The sequence below is a fragment of the Aphelocoma coerulescens genome, chromosome 1 (genome assembly GCF_041296385.1).
Source record: "Aphelocoma coerulescens isolate FSJ_1873_10779 chromosome 1, UR_Acoe_1.0, whole genome shotgun sequence".
NCBI classification, from domain to species: Eukaryota; Metazoa; Chordata; class Aves; order Passeriformes; family Corvidae; genus Aphelocoma; species Aphelocoma coerulescens.
The window spans coordinates 35,770,756-35,792,108 of NC_091013.1; the positions used below are offsets into that span (position 1 = coordinate 35,770,756).

Here is a 21,353-nt window from a genome sequence, read left to right on the forward strand (position 1 = left end):
TGGTGAGATTTGAGAACAGGTTTTCTAAGACTGCTTCAGAGCTCCTGATCCAACCCCATGACCACAGAGGCAGTGGTGCAGATCTGAGGGGGTCTTGGCCCATTATGAGCCTCCCTAGAGAAACAGTGGTTACACTGAGACATGGGGAGTGGGGCAGGGGTACTCCTTGCCTCTCCAGGAGGTGAAGGACTGGGCTGGATTCAGCAGGTGCTCTGTTGATGCAAGAGAAGGCAGTGGCTCTCGGGCTGGCCTTGATGACATCAAGTAACTTCATGTTTAATGCACAGAGTGAAATCAGCATGGTTTAGGGTTGCTATGAGGAAGGTGCCATGAAGTCAAGACCAGTTACCTAGAAGGGTGAAAATTTCAGCATGCAGGAGCAAGAACTAAACAAGCTTTAAATAACTTAGGCAAGGCGATTTAGTCAAACATCTGTGGCCTTTGTCAAGGGTATGCTGCACACAGATGCAGACAAGCCCATGCTTCTGTCTGCCAGTTGTATTTTGCTTTAGTCCCTGAATTGACACAAGAGGTAACTTAGTATTAATTAAAACGCTCACTTATTTTAGTAATGCATTTATGTTTGGTCTTTCATGAAGATGTTTAAGCCATAAATTATAACATTCAGTCTCTGACAGCATGAAATAATACTTCAGCTCTTTCCAAGCTGCTGTTAGTCCCAGTGTCTTGGAAGCACTTTTGATCTTAAGGAGAAGCTCTGGGATTGTGGCTTTTCTGTTTGATGTTGTTTGGCCACTGAGTGCCATCACCAAACATCCCAGATGTAGTTCAGAGTGAAAGTGGTCACGTCCATTATGGGCATGAAGAGTTAAAAACTGTAAGAAATCAGACTGCAGTAGACAACTCATCCCTGGTTTGGTTGTGATTAACATGTCAAATATTTGCTTTTATTCTCGATATCTGATTGAAGGGATTCACAGGAGTTGTTAGTTTTGCATAGCTCTCTTTTACCCCTTCTCACAAGCAGCTCAGCATTTGGCAGGACTGTTGACATCATGTTAATTCTCTAGCTTTGCAAGTGACTCAGTTCTTCTGTGTGCTTTCTGCTGATTTAGAGCTATTTATTCTGTCCTCTTATTCCTATGTCAAATCCTGCCCCGGAAAACTCTGCTTGTAGTGCATAAGATCTCTGGGAGCTCCATTGTATTTTCCTACTTTCTATAGCTTAAAGTGGCAACAAAAGTTACCCAGTCCACAGGAAATTTTTAAGCAAACAAAATCCCCCAAACTGTGCTTCAAAATGTGAGGTTTTTTTCTTCTCCAAATGTCTTATTTTACCCTGTTTTGTTTAAAAACTCTCGCATTACTAGTTATTTAAGTAAATAATTTTGAGTCAAAATATGTCCTTGTAGGCTTTTTAAAAATATGAAATTTCCAATTTTGGACAGAAGAAACAGTAATTCAAGTATTAAAATAAATCACAAAGAAGTCTAAAAACCCTTTACTAGCAGTCAGATCAGGAAAATATTAGGCCACGTAATTGCCTAACTTCTTACGTATTGTGTTTTCAGGATAGGTGCAAAAAAAGTAACTTTTCAGGGAAGCAGCTTTTGGATCACTGTACAAAAAATAAATATGATCATTATTAGGTTAATCTTACACATCTCTTTGAAGAAGAAATAAATCCTTTTATTGGTTACAGCAGAGATCTAGCTGACTTTAATCCCATTGGTTACATTAGTGAATGTTCCAGATGTGCGGAAAGCAGACACTCCCCCAGATGTAAAAAAATGATCTTTGCTTTTTTTGGCTGATTTATAGCTGTTATCCAAGTTTGGGGCACATTTATTTTAGGTAGGAAGGGGCTTCATTTGCTAAACAGATATTTATGCAAAGTTTTTTGTTTTCTTCTGCTCTGCAGAGAAACCAAACCTGAAAAGCAGCATTGATACGTGGGTACAGAGTTTGAAACAAACAGTGGGATTTAATTTCATGAGACTTTGGGCAGGGCTAATTATAAACTGCTGCTTAGCAGTGGGAGTAAACATCTCATCAGCATTGCCTGGCACAGATATCTTGCCTGCAAACCTGTGCACTGGCTGAGAGGAAGGAGTACGGTTTTAAGTACTTCCACTAGCTGCCTACCTGTGTGTGCTTTTCATGTTCCAGGTTCTCCATTTAAAGCCTTAGAGATACAGTCCTTATAGTAAGATACGGAGAACCAATTCACCCTTCTCCGAGATTTTTTATAATTAAACTACCCCTGGTTTTGTCTGCATAGGACATTGAAGCAAATAATTGTCTGAATGTGAGCTGAGCAGTAAAAGTCTTCTACTGTAGGTAACTAATGATGATAGGGCAAAACCTGTATTGAAATCAAGTGCTGGTAAGCTTAAAAAACAATTGGAAGGGGTGTGATGTCTATGTTCTCTTACTTGAAGTGTTTCTTGAACACGTTCCAATGTGTTGGCCTTTTTGTATTTTCTACAGGTTCTGTTATGGTTAGGTGTTGCATATTTCTATTCCTTGTGTTTTCAGTCCCCTGAGAGGAAAGACCACAAGACATGGGAGTATAAAATCCAGTTAGCCAGTTTTTGTTCTGGAAGCTGGAGAATTTGCTTTTTGCCTGAGTTTATGCCTTTGTGGCTACCAAGATCCTTGTCCTGCGAGAGGGCTGCCAGACCTCATGTATACTCTACAGAGATGAAAGGCCTCTTTGAGCTCAAGATTTTTGCATAGGTCATGAAAAGAAGGGTCTAAGGAGCAGAGCAGACAGAAGTTGGGCAGTCACAGACCATATATGAAATTTAACCAGACCAAGTGCCAGGTTCCATGTCTGGGATCCAATAACCCTGGTTCTCTGTACAAACTGGAGGATGGGAAGCTGGAAAGCAACCTGCAGAAGGAGATCTGGGGGTTTGGGTTGATGGCAAGTTGAACATCAGCAGTCAGCAGTCTGGCAGCCAAAAGGGCCACTTGTGCCCTAGGGTGCATCAAGAACAGCAGTGATGGCTGCTCGAGGGAGGTGGTTGTCCCACTTTATTCTGCTCAAGTCCTTGTGTGCAGTTTTAGGTGCCTTAATGCAATAAACAAGTCAAAACTACTAGAGAGTGTCCAGAAGAGAGTGACCAAGATGGTGAAAGGCCTCAAGGGCAAAACGTACTAGGAGTGTCTGAGGTCACTTGGTTTGCTCAGCCTGGAGAAGAGAAGGCTGAGGGATGACCACAAAACAGCCTACAGCTTCTTCAAGGTGGGCAGCAGAGGGGCCCATGCTGTTCTCCTCTCCCTGATTACCTCCAAAAGGACATAAGGAAATGGAAGGAAGCTGCCTCAGGGGAAATTCAGACTGGACATTAGGAGAGAGTCCTTACCTGAGAGGATGGTTGGTCACTGGAACAGGTGGGAAGGAATTGGGCATGGAACCAAGCCTGACAGTTCAAGGAATGTCTGAATGAGGCTCTTAATTATCTGGTTTATTTATAGTTAGTCCTGTGAGGAGCAGGGTGTTGGACTTGGTGATTCTTACGGGTCCCTTCCACCTGGAGATACTCTTTGAGTGTAAGTCAGCCACTGATGGGAAAAGCAGCTGGTAATGTCCAGCTGTGGGATGGAGACAAGATGACCACTGTCACCGGGTTCATAGGCCTACAACTGGAACACCAGTTGCAACATGCAGACTCTGTGGGCACCCTGTGGTGTGCACGGCCCTAGGGAGAGAAGGAGGGAAGGCAGCAGAAGAGCACTGGCATTTTTAGGAAAACAAAATTGAAGCAATCTATTTCTCAAGTCAGAAAGTTATGTTTGTGGTGATTCATCACAAGTCTCCTTTCCTGATGTGTCACCATGCACATGACTAAGAGAGGAACTTTCCAAAGCTCCCGTTGCCTTCTGCAACGGAATGTAAGTGTGACTTACCTAATACTGTAGCAGGAAGTATCTGAGAGCAGCAACAGGTCTTTGCAAAAGGTCTTTGCACTCTTATTTGCTTACTTGGATCTCTTGAATACCCTCTAGTTCTTCAGCTAATCAAAACCTATATGTTTGCTCTTTTTGTTTTACCTACTGTTTTCCCCCCAACTGACACAAACTATGTTGGTTACTAGAGACAGCCTGCTGGAGATCTGTCTCTTGAGATCCAGGTATTTGAGCTACAGACATGAAAAGAAAATAGTGTAGACACTTCTGAAGCATTCTTGAATCTGCTCATGCCCCTAGGAGCTAGAAATACCTGCTGTATTGTGTTTTATATGCAGTATAATACATACTTTACTTGTAAATATCTTTGTGTAGACTAATAAAATGTTCATAAGCTTAGTTGGTCTGGATGTTCCTTAAATCTGTAGGGAGTGCAGCATATTCTTGCTGACTTTTCCTTCTTGGACCCTGATAGTCCTTTATTCTCATTCCTTAGCTTTATCTCTTATTTTCTAATTGCTTATTTCCTGGAACCAGCTGAATCATTACTGAGCTTTTCTCCTTTTAGGCTAAGTCACTGAACTTTTACTTCAGTTGGACCCACCCATACCAAAAGTGGAGTGAGTACATTTATAAAAGCAACTTCTTTAAAGACATAGGAAGGTTTGTCATGAACAGTGGAGAAACACGTTTCTTTGCTGGGAAAGCCAGCTTCCAGCACCTTAGAGTGCAGATTATTGTAATGAGTTCTATAAGCTAACTTTTGACATCTTTTGCTACTTTATCTCGAAAAGTAATGTATATGAGGAGCCTGATATCTTGCTGCATGCTTGGAAAGCAGAATTTTGGTTTCAGAATAGTAATTTCAGTCAATAAAGCATGATTTTTTTTAATCGACTCTCAAATTTGTTTATTCCTCTGTCATAGCATTTTTTTATATGAGCTTGGCAGTCAGCAATCTCATCCTAAATTATTTCTCTGTGAGGCTCATGTGCAAAATCCCTTAAAATAGCAATGTCACTGAAAGCACCCTCTTTTACAAAGGTTTCTTCCTCTTGAGGGAAACTGCTGCAGCTTAAGCCATTCAGAGTTCTTGGACTAAGTTTTGTGTTGGCAATGGGAAACTCTTCATAGGGCCTCTTTTCTGCTCCAGGTAAAATTTCAGCTGCACCAAAGCATAAAGTTGAGTGTATGTGCTTGTTTTTCCATCTGCCTGAACAGAAACAGGGCTCCTGAAACACACACAAACCAGAGTAATGTTCATTGTCTTAGCGATAACACCTTTGACTTTGAGACTGATGGTGTTAACAGTTTGTGATGGTCCCTCCTCTGGGTGCTACTCTGGTGGGGTGTTTTGACTAGTGTGCATCTTTAACAGATTCCTCTGCCTGCCCTCTTGGAGTTGGACTACCAAATTCTGATCAGGTCCTGTCTTAGGCATACATCCCAGAGGACTGTAGCCTGAGAGGTGTATGTACTTGAGAAAACAAGCAAACTAGAATTCAGGTTTGAGGAACAACTATGCAAATACCTCTTAAAATTTCTTATGAGTGCTTTGACCTTTTTTTGCCTGTTGATATGGAGGTTTCTTGGTGTAGTCTAACCAAAGGAGTAACTTCAGAAGTGAGTGGCATTTGTGTCTTAGCACCTGCTAATTTTACGGAGGTTTAAAAAATTGTATTGCAAGTTGATGTAGATTTCAGATAAATGGCCTGCAAATATTTTGCATTTTTTGAAGTAGTTTCTCATGAGCTAAGTATCTAAAAGAGCTTGTGGTCTCCATCTGAAATAAAGAACACCAAGTAAAGTATCTTCTTGCTTTCTATTCAAGATCTCTACCTACTTATTTTATCCATGAGATTTTAAATGTGCTTTGCTCATGCACCACAATAAAGCCATCAATTGCCTCTGTTTCCATGAAAGGGCTTGTCACAGACCAGGCAGGGCTGTCTCCTTTACTTGGCTGTGAGCAAGGTGGTTTTCAGTTCAAATGGTACAGTATGGGAATCACTTCTTAGACTTCAGATTTCAGTTTCTGCTGTAGCAGCTCAGTTGGCCAGACTGCACACTTTTTTTATTCCATTCCAGTTGCTTCCCTATTACAGGAAAAAAAAAATCTTACTCTCCTTTCTTTTCTGAGAAAAAAAAGGCATTATTAGTGCAGTTATCTGAGAAGGAAAAGGGATTTCAATTTTTACCTCAGTTATGATAAAAGATGTCACCCGGTATATGAGCATACATCATTCCTGGTTTAGACTCATGATTTGTCTTAACTTGGTCTATCATGTAAGTGAAAGTAGCATTCTGCTTCTGGTTTGATTTTGATGTTTATTTTTTATTCCTTTCTTCAGGCTTTGCAGTCGTCAGTTCTGATGCCTCTTTGGTAGTTACATTCTTAGAGGAAAAGCCAGACACATCAATTCTTTATTGCAGGTATCTTCTGAATTAAGGCAGTTTCAGTCTGGAAATAATTTTTTCTCTGGCTGGCTTGACACTCAGTAGGTAGAAGAAGTCTTCCAGCTTCTATGGGGCTGAAGCGGTGTATTCAGATATCTTTTTCTTGAATAGCTGATACCTACTTTCAGGCCTTTTTCTTATTCCATGCTGTAGTGAAAGTAGGGACGATGAAAAATCAGAAACAACCCAAGTAGTTGTTTTAGCTATCCACTTGTCTTAGAAGCCTCTGCTGCTGAGATCACACCACTGTATTCGTGCTGTGAAGCCACTTTGTGTCCTGTATGTATTGAGTTGGTGTGTTTGCAGTTGGCTGGGTAAGCAGCAGTAACTCTAGCAACTGATTTAATACAGCAAGAGACAGTGTTCTTTTCCTAAGGACTGAAAATAGAATCTAATCTTCCTGGAGTGGAGACCCCATAGTGTTGCCAGCTGCATTTAGCTGTGTTTTAGGAAGTGGAGAAGACTGCTCAAGATCATATGTGCTAATATCTTAACTACCTTCATACTGCTAACCCTAGTTAGGGGGAAAGGTAAGTCCTATAAACACATGAAAATTAATTTTTAATGCCAAGATATTAAATCCATTACATAACTTTCATAATGGCCTTTGTGCTCCAAGGCTCTTCTTCACACTTGAATCTTGTATGTCCTCACACATTGGAGCTGTCCCCTGGCTTATTTTGTGGTTCAGTGGAAAGAAGGGTGGGAAAGAACATGCTGTGGATGGCACTAAGAAAGCATGCAATAGCAGTGGCAAGAATAAAGTGCGTTATTGACTGCAGGAATGTATGTTCCAACCCTTCAGGTCATTTCTATAGAGCCAATTTTTAGTGTGGTTCTTTTTTTTTTCTGAAAAAACATAATGATAGTTACCTGGAGAAATAGAGAAGATGTATGTGTTCAAGCCTGCCTCGAAATATTCTTCTAGATTGACTCAGCAAGCAGAAAACATACCTCAAGATTGATCAGAGACATGTTTATGACTTTATTAAATGTTGGGTTTGAGTAAGTGTTTCTTTTATCTTCTACAGGCCAAGATGACTTCTCCTTAGGAGATGCACTTTTGGAAGGTAGGCAGGAAAATTGTGGCTGCTCTTTTGACTTGTTTATTTCCAAGTATTACTGCATGACCAAGCACAACAACTTGGCCACGTATGTTTTGTTCAAACCTCAGTGGAACAGTTCAACCATGTGTTTGTCAAGATGTTGACCACATTGAACTCAAATTTGTGTTTGGAGCACTTAAAGATTTCTCTTAGAGGCAAAGCTGTCTTGCTGTATAGATTTGATCTTGTGCCTTTTGTTGTATAGACATGTACTTACATTTGTCCTTTCTCCTTCATGTAGCCTCTGAACAGTGTGTTAAATAGTATTTAATTTTTTTTTTTTTTTAATTTCCCTAACCATACCTGACAGGATCTACAAAGAAGCCTCTTATAACTCAGAAGACACCATCATCAGATTTAGGTGAGATCTATTGGCCTGTAATGCCTTTTACTGTAAAATCAAGTGTAGTGTACCTACTAATTTGAGATCCTGAACTTTTCAATTCAGTGGTGCACAGGGTTGTGATATTTCTATAATAGAAAGCGGTTCCCTAACAGCAAAAGGATTTCTTCATTTTGGAATCTGCTTTCAGAAATGTATTTTGTGATTTCACAAAAGACCCTGCGAGAATCCCTTCTGTTGGCTTTCAGTTTGCATGTTTGGAACTTGCTCACCTTGAGCTGGCCCTTGGCAGGTCCCATATCTCCAAAAGCAGTAAGTCACTTGGCAGGGAATGCCTGGTAACTCTGTGGAGCTTTCCTGTGAGTCACTGATGAGTGAGCATGTCATTCCATTTGTGGAGAAAACATTGTGAGGTTCATTTTGTATAAAAAATAGTCTGACTACTTCAGTTTTTGCATTACATGTAAAACTTCCCTTCTTTCTTTGTAGATGATTTTGACTTGGTCCATGCTCTTGGTCCTGGTAAGTATCGTATTTTCCTGGATACTGCTCAAATGTACCTGGTGCAATGTCTATCCATCCTTTATGACCTAAATATAATAAGGCACTGAGTTGATTAAGGTAGCAGACTGTAGATAAAAATAAATGCAGTCTAGTTATGTTTGTTAATCCTAATTTTAAGGTTCTGGATCACAAAAACTGTAGGAATTTCAATAAGTGTAGCCAGCTTCTACTTGTTTCATTGCTGTGTTTTCACTAGATGGCACTAATTCCATAAACTATTACTTATGGAAGTAAATGTTAAATCCAAACTAATCTCTCCCATTTCAGGAAGTATTTTTAGTAGCACAAGGAAACCTTGATCTGTTAGAAATAATTTGAAGGAAATTCAAATGTGAAGGCTGTGATGAAACAGTACAGAGATTATTTCTAAGATCTCTTATTTTCCTATTTTGTGGCAAGCCAAATGAAGTGTCATTGTGGGGACCATATGTCTAGTTCTATTCTGTGTATCTTGCCTATTTTTCAAGTGAGGTACCAAGCTTTATATTTGGTTTAAACCTGGTAATTTTAAAAGAGAAAACAGCCAAGTAATCTGGTAGAAAATTTTAAAGAAGTTTAGCCTTTGAAATCAGATGTGCAAGCTAAAATGCTGCATAACATTGAATGAGTTTTTCTGTGTATGTTCCATCCTAGCAAGGATCTGACATGCTGGTTAACATGTAGCAGGAACACTCTTTAGTTGCATCAAAACCGTGTTTAGCTAAAATAATCAAAGAAATACAGCATTAGCTAATGAGAGAAATTGACATGGGGAAGTTTTGATACAATGTTTTAGGTCAGATCATCTTTCAAGGTCATAGCATGCTCTGCTTTTGGTTTCTTCACACTAGTAGTTTTGCTCAATTTATTCTAACTCTTATTTGTCTATAGATGATCCCAAGCCACCTCCTCCTACAAATCCTAGAGACACTGGTAAGACTGATCTAACAGGAATTTCTGAACTGTAGAAGAGTATTTGTTAATCTCTTCTAGTCCCTTTGAACATTGCTGTACTATAGTCCGGTTTTGTTATCTTAACATTTTCTTCTATTTTTTTTTTCCTAAATCTCTCTTCCGTGATTAGATAACCCCAAGCGAGATCACCCTAAAGGCTCTGGTAAGGCTTCTATCACAAACTTCTGGTTTTACTGTCTCAGTTACACTTCTAATAATTGATCCTTGTTAATTGCCTGCTATGTATGTCAGGTGTGGCATACATCAAACACTGAAGACTGAGAAAAAGTTGCCTTGAAAATAAGCTTTGCACCAGTCTTGAAATTCTGTAACAGACCTGTTGAGTCGCTTTCACTTAAAAACAAGATGGTGTGGGGAAGAGGCAGGATGGGACAGTGTGTGTGTGTGCTTGGGGCAATGCTGTTCTTGGCTGCCTGTGGTAGAGCACCCATCTATTGGACTGAGTTCTTTCTTCTTTACAAACTGAATCTCTTCTAGTCATGCTAAAAAGTGAGTAGGAACTGCCTATGATCTTTATTCTTAAAGGACCTAAATTAAAGGTAAAGCTCCAAGTTAAAGGGCTGCTTCTTTTTTTTTTTATTTAAAGGCCCAGTTAAGAAATACAATTATTTGTGTTTGAAAGATAGGTTTAAAATACATGTCCTTCCCTGCCTGTTCTCTTTGTCTTTGCCTAACCCAGCACAAAACAGAATCAGATGCAGGCATGATGATGCCATTATTCACAAACATGGTGGTAAAGAGCCCTGAAATGCAAGCCTCAGTTCTTGTTCTTTTACCTGCCTGATTTGCAGCAGATACTTGAATTTGAGTCTTGCATGCCTCAGTACAGTGCTTTTGGTACCCAACTAAAACATCCTCTGATGCAATACTTGTAGTTTTTCTGCTTGAAACACATGTGCTTTGTGTAAACTAAATATTCATTTGGCAGTAGAGGGAAGGAGGAGAAGGTACCATGAGGGAGACAGGAAGGCTCCATGAGGTAGGGCTTAGTGGAAATGGAGAGGCACTACTTCAGTATCCTGCAATAAATCAGAGAAGGGAATTACATTTGGACTGTTTGTGACTTAAAGACCCAACTCTGAAGAATCATTCACAGCTGCAGCCTTGAAAATAAATGGTCATTTTCTGTCCATGTTCTTTCTTTGCTTTCTCAGGATAGTGAGATTTGGGCTATTAGCGTTAAGCAGCTTATAGAGCTCCTTGCTTGCTTAACCAGATTTGTGCAGTACTACCTGCTCTTGGACCTGACTTCCCTCAGTTGTTTAGGAAGTCCAGAGAAAGAAGTGCTGCTGTCAAACTGTGAAGTGCTGAGCTGAAGGGACTTGACATTGTGAGGGCTTTTAGAAGGTTAAATGTTGTGACTCTGGTGCTGAGCCTAAAACCACCACAAATTCAGTCAAATGGTCTTGAGAAAATTTCCATGTTACAGTATGCCTTGGTGTGTCTTATTCACTGAACTTAAAACATGGTAATGTTATTTGCATTTTTTTATAGACACATTAAGTGATTTTGATCTGTTGGATGGCAATTTACCAAGAGGAGGAAGTGATGGCAGTGGCGGCAACGGTAAGATAGCAGGTTGTGCTTCCTATTGTTTCAATGGCTACCTGGGCTTTGATAAAGGCTTGCCCACAAGCTGGTTAAACATGCTCTAATTTGTAGTACCTTTGGTTCTGGTATCTGAAACTTAAGAGCATACCTTCAAGTTCAAAAGTAATGTGTTCTGTCTCTGCCAAAAATACCCCCAAATATTTAAGGGGTAAAACTGGTCTAGAGCAAAAACTTTCAGTGATTTTTACTGTTACAATAAGAAAGATGGCTTCTAAAACTGAAATATGAATGTGGTACTTATTTTAAAATTCACCATGAATATAGTTTTAAAGGTCATCCAAGTGCTATTTTTAATCTTCTGTGACATACTCTCAGTTTCTTTTAGTTCTTGTAGTCAGGAAGTCTAGGAGTGGGCCAGAAGAGGGTCCACCTTGTGTTCTCAAAGATTTCCTTTGTCCCACGGGATGAACTGATCTTTACACTTCCAAGTGATCCTTAGTCTTCACTTCTTTACTGTGGTGGTGGTGAGGCAGGTGAGAGGTGAGGAGGCGAGAAGTTGTGGATGCCCCACCCCTGAAAGTGTTCAAGGCCAGCTTGGATGTAGCTCTGAGCAACCTGGTTTAGTAGAAGGTGTACCCTTCCTGTGGCAGAGGGTTTGAAATCGCTAAGATCCCTTCACCACCGTATGATTCTGTGTAGGGTGTATCTACTCTAAGCAGTGTAAAACCATTTCATAGCTTGCCAAACCTTTTTTGGTGATTTTCTAATTGCTATGGTGCATCTGAGTACAAAGATGGTCATTGGAACCAAGCTGCAGTAATGGGCATCCTTAGGATGGTTGTCCTTAGGATGGGGCTGGTCATCCCTGTGTGCATTACTGCAATTTTACTATTTCCAGATCAGAGTTAGTTTAACTATCTTAATGGGGTTTGAAACGTGCTAATGGTTACTAACTTCTCTGGAGAGTTGTCCTAGATATACTTATGCTTCTTTTTTGGGTAGCTTTCCCCTTCCAAGGTTCCTTTGGGGCAGTACTTGGAAAATTGGAAGGGGCAAGAAACATCAGTGGAGACTTTGTGTGGTGGTTTCATCTGCACAAGTTCCTGCCTCAGTGGTACAGGTTGCATAGTGACAAATATACTTAGTATTTACAGAACTTCTGGCTTGCTTGTGGAGAGAATTGCAGAGGTATTTAGTGGATGAGGCTGGGATTTTGGGAAAGATAGTTGATTCCATGGAAATACAGCTGAATGTTACTCTGAAATTATATGAGTGCTCTGCAGTGGTGCACAAGCTTATTAAACCAGATTTCACATATGTTCTGTGAGGCTGGAGTTGGCCCTGCTCTAAGTCATGCTTTGAAAACAGAAAGTTTCAGTGCTAGTTTAGCACCTATGGATATAATAGATGGTTTGTAATTTTGCATAATTAATATAACAAAAGGTTTGTCAATTAATAAATGAGTGTTCTTTATACATATAAAATGTAAACTCTCCCTTCATTTTTACAGAACGAAAGGACCCAACTCCAAAAAGTGGCCAAGAAAATGAGGGTAAATACATGAATTTGTGTGAATGATGGTGTTTGGATGTACGAAGCTTGTTTTCTTGGGGTTTCTGTATTGCTAATCTTCTGCTAGAATGGTCACTACTGGGAGGGTTGCAATTAAAAAGCTTTTGTGTAATCTGGAATTCTTACTTTCAGGCTCTGCTTCCATAATCCTTTAAAGTTTCTATGTTGCAAATGATTCCTAAGTGTTAAGGTCTCAGAGATGCTGGTACAGTGATTGCATGCATACAAAGTAGATATGGCTATGAAAGGGTAGCTTTTTTAATTAGTGGAACTTAAAACAGGCATGCTTAAGTTCCCTAACAATGGGCATTGCTAAGAAATCAGTGTTTATAAAATGAGAGGGTTCACTTTTCATTATGCACAGAGTTGATTATTACATTTTCATGTAATTTCAGTTTAATGGTTTTTGGAAGTGTTCACAGGGTTTACTTTGAGACAATACAAGTTTGACATGGCTTTCAGTTCTGAAAAGTGTATACAAATGTCTCTGTTTTTCTCAGCTTCTCAGGGAGCAATAGCTGGAATTGTAAGTGCTGTGGCTGCTACTGTGATTGGAGCAGTATCTAGTTTCATTGCTTACCAGAAGAAGAAACTCTGTTTCAAGCAAAGTGGTAAGAATTCCAAATTGGTTTTGTTTCCTACTGTCTAAAGAGAGGCAGTTTTGTATTTATATGTGGACTATAAACTGATCCTATGCATAAGGTAGTTGTAATAGCCCAGTGAATTTGTGTTCACAGAGAGTAACCTTTCTTCCTAGTTATCTCAGACTGAACAATTCCTTGCCCAAAAATTAGAGTTTCAAAACAAGGAGGACTTGAAGCTTTACATTTCTTAACATAAAAGCACTTCTTGCTAAAAAATAAGCAGGAGAGACTGCAAAATATACTTTTTAAGGAGAATCAAGTGGAGGTTGGGGATTAGAGACCTTTTCTTGCTGAAAAATACTTCGTAATTTCTAATTTTGTAAGTTTTGCCTTTGTGTCTTCACAAGATGCTTCCCTACTTACCAGTTTAATGACAACTTACCCCAAAGTTCATCCCCAAATGATTCTTCTGCAGTCACCTATTGCTTGCTTCCTTTCCACCTAAATAAGATATAATTTGGATCAGAGAACTTTGGGAGTACTGTGGGTGATAGGAGGGTCCAAAACTTTGGTTTTGTCTGTTTCAGTCTTTCTGACTGTTTAGTGGAGGGATAGAGCAGCCATTCAGCCAGGCACTGCTGTTTTGTAATCTGGGAAGTTTGGAAACCTTACAGAGTAACATCTGTACCATGCATGTTAAAATTAATGTGCAGAAAAAACAAGGGCAACTCAACCACTATCAGTAGCCCATTTTCTTCACTGCTGTTTCTTCTCTCAGATTATCTCTATTTATCAAGAACCTCAGATGTAAGAGAATTTGAATGCTAAACATCTGGTTTTTTCCCAGCAGATGAAGAGAATGTGAATATGGAAAGCCATAGGGGAGCGCAATCTGAGCCACCTGGTAAGACAAGAATCTAGATGAAAGATCAGCTCTTTGGTGGGGATCCTATTAAATGCACTTTATTGACATCTAACATACTGGATAAAATGAATTGTGCTGTTCTGTTTAAAAAAAAAAAAATTAGCAATTTTGGCAGAATATGAGCTAACAGTATAGGTAGCCAAGAAGGCCAGTGCCATCTTGCCCTGTATCAGCAATAGTGTGGCCAGCAGGACCAAGGCTGTGATTGTCCCCTTGTACTCATCGCTGATGAGGCCACATCTCAAGTGCTGTGTCCAATTCTGGGCCCCTCACTTCATCAAAGACACTGAGGTGCTGCAGCATGTCCAGAGAAGGGTGATGGAGCTGGGGAAGGATCTGGAGCACAAGTGTTGTGAGGAGCGTCTGGGGGAGTTGGAGATGTTTAGGCTGGAGAAAAGGAGGCTCGAGGCTCATCTTTTCACTCTCTACAACCACCTGTAAGGAGGTTGCAGCCAGGTGTGTGTCAGTCACTTCTCCCAGCTAACATGTGATAGGACAAGAGGAAATGGCCTCAACTGTGCCAGAGGAGGTTTAGATTGGATATTTGGAAAAATTTCTTCTTTAAGAGGGTTGTCAAGCATTGGAATAGGTGCTCGGGAAAGCAGAGGAGTTGTCATCCCTGGAGGTATTTAAAAGATGTATAGATGTGGCACATAGGGACATGGTTTAGTGGTGGGCTTGGCAGTCCTAGGGTAAGAGTTAAAATGACTAATCTAAAAGGTCTTTTCCTACATTAACAGTTCTGTAATTCTATGATTTTACCATTACAACAAACTTAGAACTGAATCAAACATTAAGTTCTGACAATATGGCCACTCTTCTCTAGTTTTTTATTGAATAGATTGGTTTATTGCCTTGACAAGTCGTTGAAATGTAGGAACTTAGAGAAAGTGAATAATTGAATTTTCTCTGCAAAAGTGTTATCAGAGGCAATTGTGAAAACAAAAGCCTGCTCCTTCAGTGTGATAGATAACTGCAGTTGGACGTTTATTAGTGTATTATTTCTGATTGGAATCTGAAAAGTTTTCTAATTATAAACTGATACAGAGCACTGCAAGAATGCATATTAAAAAATTTATGATATTTGGACAGAGATGAAACTACACTTGAGGCAAGGAGGAATGAACTCACTAGCATGTTGTAATTAAAGCGTTCTCTGTTGTGAACAGAGAATGATTCTTGTATGAAAGAACCATCACATAATTAATCTTTCTACAAAGGTGAGAGCTGTGGAAGGATCTCTTTTAAACAACAAACACTGACAACCTCACCCTTCCGTGTATGGTTGTGTAGGGGACTTGGCTGATGGAACAGGCAATTGGCTCCAGGATTCTGTGGGTAGAACTGGAGGAAATGGTGTAGGTGAAAACTTGGCCTTCTAGCCCGTGTAACTGGTCAACAAGGGAAGAAGCACTATAACCTATAACCAATGCTGAAGTTCATTAGATGGTTTTGAAATACTGATTATTAAAATCTCAAGGAAGTGTTTATTTGCAGTATGTTCTTCTGTGAGTTTAATCTAAAACCTGCAGAACTATTTCTGGGGTTCTTTTATATAATTAAAAAAATAATTATACCTTATTTCTCTCAGGTATTGCATCAGTTTTCTATAAGCTTCCATCTGGTTCAATATCTTCTTTATAAACACTTTAAGCTGTTAAATATATAAAACTCTCCAGTACAAAACATTTTCTTGTGACTGGCTGTAAGGACTGAAGAGACTCAGGTATCCTCAATTCAGCTGTGCATTAGTGAAGCAAGTAGTACCACTCAAAGACCTCTACCAAAGGCAGTTAAAATATGAGCTGTAATTGGGTTATGCTAAAATTCTGGCCAAGATTCACCAGAACTCAAATGTGAAATGCATCAGGGGATGCATACTTTATTTTAACCAATAAAGTCACACTTGGGATGTTATCATACATGGTTCTACCTACATACTGATGTCATATTATGTCCCAAATTTCATACCTCTATTATATTTTGCAGCCAAGCATGACCATGTGTTGAGCTAAGAGACTGGGCAGCCATGGTCAGTATGGTGCTACTCCTGATCTAAATTCTGAGAGTCAGCAGATGTTAGTTTTGCTTCTGGTTATAGATGTACCTGCATGGCTTCCAGTTAGAAGCAGTCTTGCAGGTCAAATGGCATGGCAGAATAGGTGTATGTTTTTAAAATTTTGTGTAGACCTATCTTTGACTTCCTGAAAATGTAGTTAACCTAGGAACTTCCTTTCAGTAACTTATTTTTTGTATGAGTTATGCAGCCTGTTCGAATCTGCAAGAACTGCAAGCCTGAGCTCAGTGCTGGGTTACACTGCAACTGTAGATAGCTTCCCTGATGTAGTAGGATGTGGTTATTTGAGTGAGAAATCTGGGATGTAATATCCCTTGCTATGCAGCCTATTGGCTTCACAGAATCAAGCCTCTGCTTACCTGAATTTATCACACAGTGTCAAACATCTACTGAAAGTTTGTTGACTGCATAAACTATTACATAGTAATGCAGAACTTAGATTGTATGTTAACTTAGTGCACTAATCTTGAATTGTTTTTCACTTTTCAGTTCAGCGCACACTTCTGGAGAACTAAATTAAAGAAAGAGCGATGAAGAACATATCTTTGGAACTGGATAAACAACCTGCATTCTGCCTGAAAAATAAAAAAAAGGAAACAGAAAAAGCATAACATAAACAGCAGAGTCTGAAGTTTCATGAGAAAACAGTTCTTGTTTGAAACACCTCTGGGACTGTGACTTAGAGCTGAGTACTTCTGTATGGTTAGCCCTGTGAAGCATTGTTGCACACCAATACATGGCCTTAATGACAAGAGTGTAGAAGTATGTTGTGCCTTCACATTCTTTCCTTGACTCCTCTGACAAATGGGTGTGTCTCAAGTGCATGCAGTGTGTTTAACTTTTCCTTACCTTTCCAAAAACAATATACAATTACGGTTTTTGTTATGTTACTGCTCTCAGGCAGTAAAAGCATTTTTTTCAAATAACCTGTACTCAGTGAGTGGACCAACCAACCAACTTGGTGTATTTTGTGGGCACCTGAGAGCAAATGGCTCGCTGTGTATGGATGGTGGATCTGGGTGTGGGTCCTGCTGATCCAATCTGTGTAGCTGCCTGGCCAGCTGCCAGGGAAGAGATACTTGTGCATGAGCATTCAGGAGACAAAAATTCTGTTTTGTTTTTAGATTTTTTTTTGTTGCATCTGTCTGGTACAGATTGAGAAAACCCAAAGTTAATGCACACAGAGCCGTCAACCTTTCTGGCTCTTCCTGCTTAGCAAGTACTGAGCTGGTCAGTTGTGGAAAAGCCTGTTTTGCAGATCAGAACCATAATTGGACTTTGTATTTCTGGCAACATTGATGTTTGGCATTTTCTAAACAGTTGTGGATTAAGTACTTGGGAGTGGGGATTAACATCTTCAGACTTCCATAGCCAAAAGCTTAAGAGAAAATAGTGCTGAATTCAGAAGGCTTATCATATATGTGTAAGGGACAGAAACAGTACTATGGTTCCAAAGTACCAACAGCAAGACTGACCAGAACAAGCCAACCTCACTCCACAGACATCCACTGAACAGTAGAAATAGCAAACATGTGAGAAGTGCTTTTGGACTTGTGAAGGATTCCCCTAGGATGATGACCTTTGGTTGCAACCTCCTCTGAAAGCACTTGTGACCCATGCTGTGGTTCTTGAAAGCGACAGGAAGGTTTCAAGGATCTGTGGAAATGTGGAAAACTACAGCTCATAACAGCTAAAGGACTAAATCTGGAATAATAACTAGTTCTGTCTGGAAGGAATTGTCTGACCAGTTTTGTTGGCTTTCATTCTAATTGTTTTAAATTTTCATGCAATTTTACCATATGTGTCTTATTAATGGGCTTCAGCCACCTGACAAAGTTTTACAGGAAGATGACATTTCATGGAACATCTTAGAACTCATTGATGAATTTGGATATTAAACCTGTAAATATATCTGTACATTCAAAATGAGTGTATGCCAAGGATAATTCATTTAAGAATTTCTTGTACGTTTCTTAGCTTGCAACAAAGCCTTAAACAAATTTTAGTATTTTCTTATGGAATTAATTTGTCTCTTTTTGCCCCACATCTGCTTTTAGTATAAAAGTGCTAAAATCTTCGAGTGTGTTTGAGAGTGCAAACTGATGTCTATATAACCAGATACATGAATGCCAAGCATAGAGAAAACAGAAGTCAGTCAGTGTTTGTTAGTGGCAGGAGGAGCTCAAACTTGCTTTTAGCTAACCAAGACTCTTGAATCCTTTTTCAGCTTTTGTGAGCCTAAAAATTATTAAAACCTTCTATCAACGTTGCAATTTTTCTAAAAATAAATTAATAAAACAAAAAAAGATTTATGTGTTCTTCTTTGTAGTAGTTCTGAAAATAAAACCTTGGTGCTCACACATCTAGGGAAGGATCCTTTAAATAGTTTGTCTTGCTGCTCCATCAGCAGCTCAGGTTTATTTCATGCAGACATTTTAATCATTTTAGATAGAAGTTGACCAGAATCAACAAAGCTTTGAGCTGCTTTCAGGAGATGCTCACTGGTGTGAAATGCAGAGAAGGCATCTGTCTGTGTGAAGGACAGGCATGGCTTTTGAAGAAGATTTGGTAACCCAGAATTTACTGAAAATATGCACTTAGAAGTCTTAGTATGGGCAAACTTAAGTGTTCAATGTTCTTCATCCAGTTATCATCAGATCCTTTAGCAGTAGACACTTTGCAGGGCCATGTGCTGTCTCACCTTCTGATGTGAGAGGACCGTAACTGAATTAGAGGGCAAGGCAGGGGTAGCCAGGTGCCTAAATAGTAACAAATTTACTGATTTTTCCTATTTACTGGTTTGTGCAGTTATGGCTCCACAGTCTGGAGTTGTGGAAGATGGAAGAAAGACTGGCTGCTGCTGCCTGGATATGAAAGGTTAAACAGAAGGGTTGAAATTTCAGTCTCTTCTCTTGTTGTGAGAAGGTGCCAGTTTATGGGTTTCTGTTACTTACTGGTGGATAAAACATAGCAGTTCACTTGCAGTTATTTGGGGTGATATTTGCTGTGTTGCTATTTGCCATGGAAATACTGATCTTGTTTCTTTCTTGCACAACTGGCATTGCCTTACAGAGCTAAATATCCTAATTCATTGTTTCTCCCATTCATTGGGACAGGAAATATTATCAGTTAACAATTATTCATCACTCTACTGAAGTAGTTCTGCAGTCATCTCCCACAGATCAGCTGCTGCCCATCATGGCCTTTCGAGCTGCCATTGACTTTCAGATTTGGGAATTAATGTGGTTTCTATACATGTTTCAATGACACTGTGCAGTGGAATGAAAAAATACTGTCCTTTTTAGGTCCAAACTGCAAGTTCACCCCAGGGAGGTACCTTTACCATTAAACTGAGTTAACATCGATAGCAACAAAGAGCGCTGTCCTGTTCCTGTAACACATCCTCTTCACTTCTGTTTCTTATTTCAGTTTACCGCCTTTGAGGATGAGGAGGAGTTACCATCAATTATAGGAGGAAGAATAATCAAAGCAGGATCTTGTTGTAGAATAATATGTCACTTTAGCTTTTACAAGGTAGCTGCAGCGGCAGTTTAGTTCATCCTGTTGGTGGAAAAGACTGCTTGAAAAATGTTTTGACAGTTTTCAAAGGCAATGTTAATTTCAAATACTTATCCAGATTTATCCAAATGAATTCATTGGGCTGTGCAAATGAAAACAAGGAATTCTTAAGCATAACATTTGGCAGCTTTTTGCTGTAGCTCTTATTTGTGCATATTTCAGTATCTCTGCAAAATTTTGAATGCTAAGAAAAACATTTTAGTCAACTTAGTTTTCAATGCATCTTGGACTGAATTACACTTCCAATGCTGCTTTTCTCTGTTGTATTGGTTTTTTTTCACTTACTCCTTTTGGAGACCACCTCAAACACACTGTTCTATATGTGTTTTTCACTTGAGAAGATTATGAAGCAAGCCCTAACCTTTTCACAAGTTGAAAATATTACTTTTTGCTCTTTTCTGTTACACAGATATAAAATGAAGAGATTACTAAGAATAGGAAAAGAGCTTAAATGGAGCAAACCCACAGTTTTCCCAAATCCCTGCATTAGGAGTACTTTAAGAACCACAAGAATAAAATACAGGTTCCTCCATCTGCTTGTGAAAAATCATTGAATCGGTAGCTAGTACATAGTAATTGTATTCTTCTGTTGTCAAGAAATTGTATCACCATTTCACTTGTGTGTTTGACTTACATTTAAATTAATGGTTTGTATTACTGGATGGTTCAATATTTTAATTAAAATACTGCTGGTTTTATGACAAAAGATGAGTAGTGTAGGATGTAAGTGGCATTCCCAAGTAGTTCTAGTGTGTAATTCAGTTCTTTCATCTCCAGTAGACACATACAGCAGGTTACCCATTCCAAAGAGGGTAGTGTCTAACCTCTGCCCACAGGAAGATGGGACTGCCACTGTGATGAGTTGTGACTGAACTCTTTTTCCCTTTTAGCTTGTCTCATCTAAAAGAGGCCTGATGGGCTAAAAGTATGTGGTGTAGAGAACAGACATACATACTGGCTCCTTTTCTACCTCCACTTGCATTTCCAAAATATTGGGGTTTTCCTTGAAAGACAAGTAAAAAAATATAGGCTATTCATCCACCTTATCAGGTGAATAGTAGGCAGATCTTTGTTTTCCTGTACACAGAAAACAATGGATCAATGATTTTTCAAGTGCTAAAACTGCAATTTATGGTAAGGTGTTAGCCCATATATTTCTTTTCAATATACAATATTTTTTACTTGCTATCCTGGGCAAGCTGTTGCATATTTTTGACAGCACTGAGATCAAGAAGTTCCTGCAATGCCCCCAAGAACAGGAGTGGGATAAGCATTCAAGACATCCTGACTCCTACGCTAGATCCACTCCTTCCAGTGCCCACCTTCATATTGTTTTTATTTAGCTAGATGGGGCAATAGTTGGCTTCAGAAGAATTGAACAAGAAGTCCGTCATCTTCAAACTCCCTCTGAGAATGTTCAATACCACAATGAAGTTGTATCAGCAGATGATACATGCAGTGAGACCATGCATTTTGGGAAGACTTCACTTGCAGGAGCAACTGTTTTAAACTAAAGCTACTGAACATATGTGAGCTGTTTGGACTTTCCTGGGACTGTTACCTAACCTTGCCAACATTCCCATTCCCTTCAGTCAAATTCATCGCTTACATGAAGATCAGCATGTGGGCGTGCTTTTGGTATTCTGGAAAAAAAAAAAATAAACAGTGGATTCATGGGATTGCTCCTTTCATGGTATAGTTCTTGTTTTAACTGGCTGGAGAAGTCACCTTTTCAGCCTAAATGTCCTTAATTCTTCTGAGACTG

General features: G+C 39.4%; 1 protein-coding gene across 2 annotated transcripts in view; it reads left to right on the top strand.

The window, feature by feature from the left end:
* CD99 (CD99 molecule (Xg blood group)) overlaps nt 1-18,307 on the top strand; it is a 31,455-nt gene extending 13,148 nt beyond the window's left edge. Inside the window, exons 2-11 of one of the 2 annotated variants that reach the window (XM_069007222.1) lie at nt 7,365-7,403; nt 7,750-7,800; nt 8,272-8,304; nt 9,217-9,258; nt 9,410-9,442; nt 10,795-10,866; nt 12,362-12,403; nt 12,924-13,034; nt 13,858-13,911; nt 16,499-18,307. In XM_069007222.1, coding sequence (XP_068863323.1) covers nt 7,365-7,403; nt 7,750-7,800; nt 8,272-8,304; nt 9,217-9,258; nt 9,410-9,442; nt 10,795-10,866; nt 12,362-12,403; nt 12,924-13,034; nt 13,858-13,911; nt 16,499-16,524 — 503 coding nt within the window. In that variant the 3' untranslated portion in view covers nt 16,525-18,307. Of the gene's footprint in view, nt 1-7,364; nt 7,404-7,749; nt 7,801-8,271; nt 8,305-9,216; nt 9,259-9,409; nt 9,443-10,794; nt 10,867-12,361; nt 12,404-12,923; nt 13,035-13,854; nt 13,912-16,498 lie in introns of both variants that reach the window. The other variant, XM_069007212.1, reaches the window with a different exon arrangement.
* Nucleotides 18,308-21,353: the final 3,046 nt, after the last annotated feature.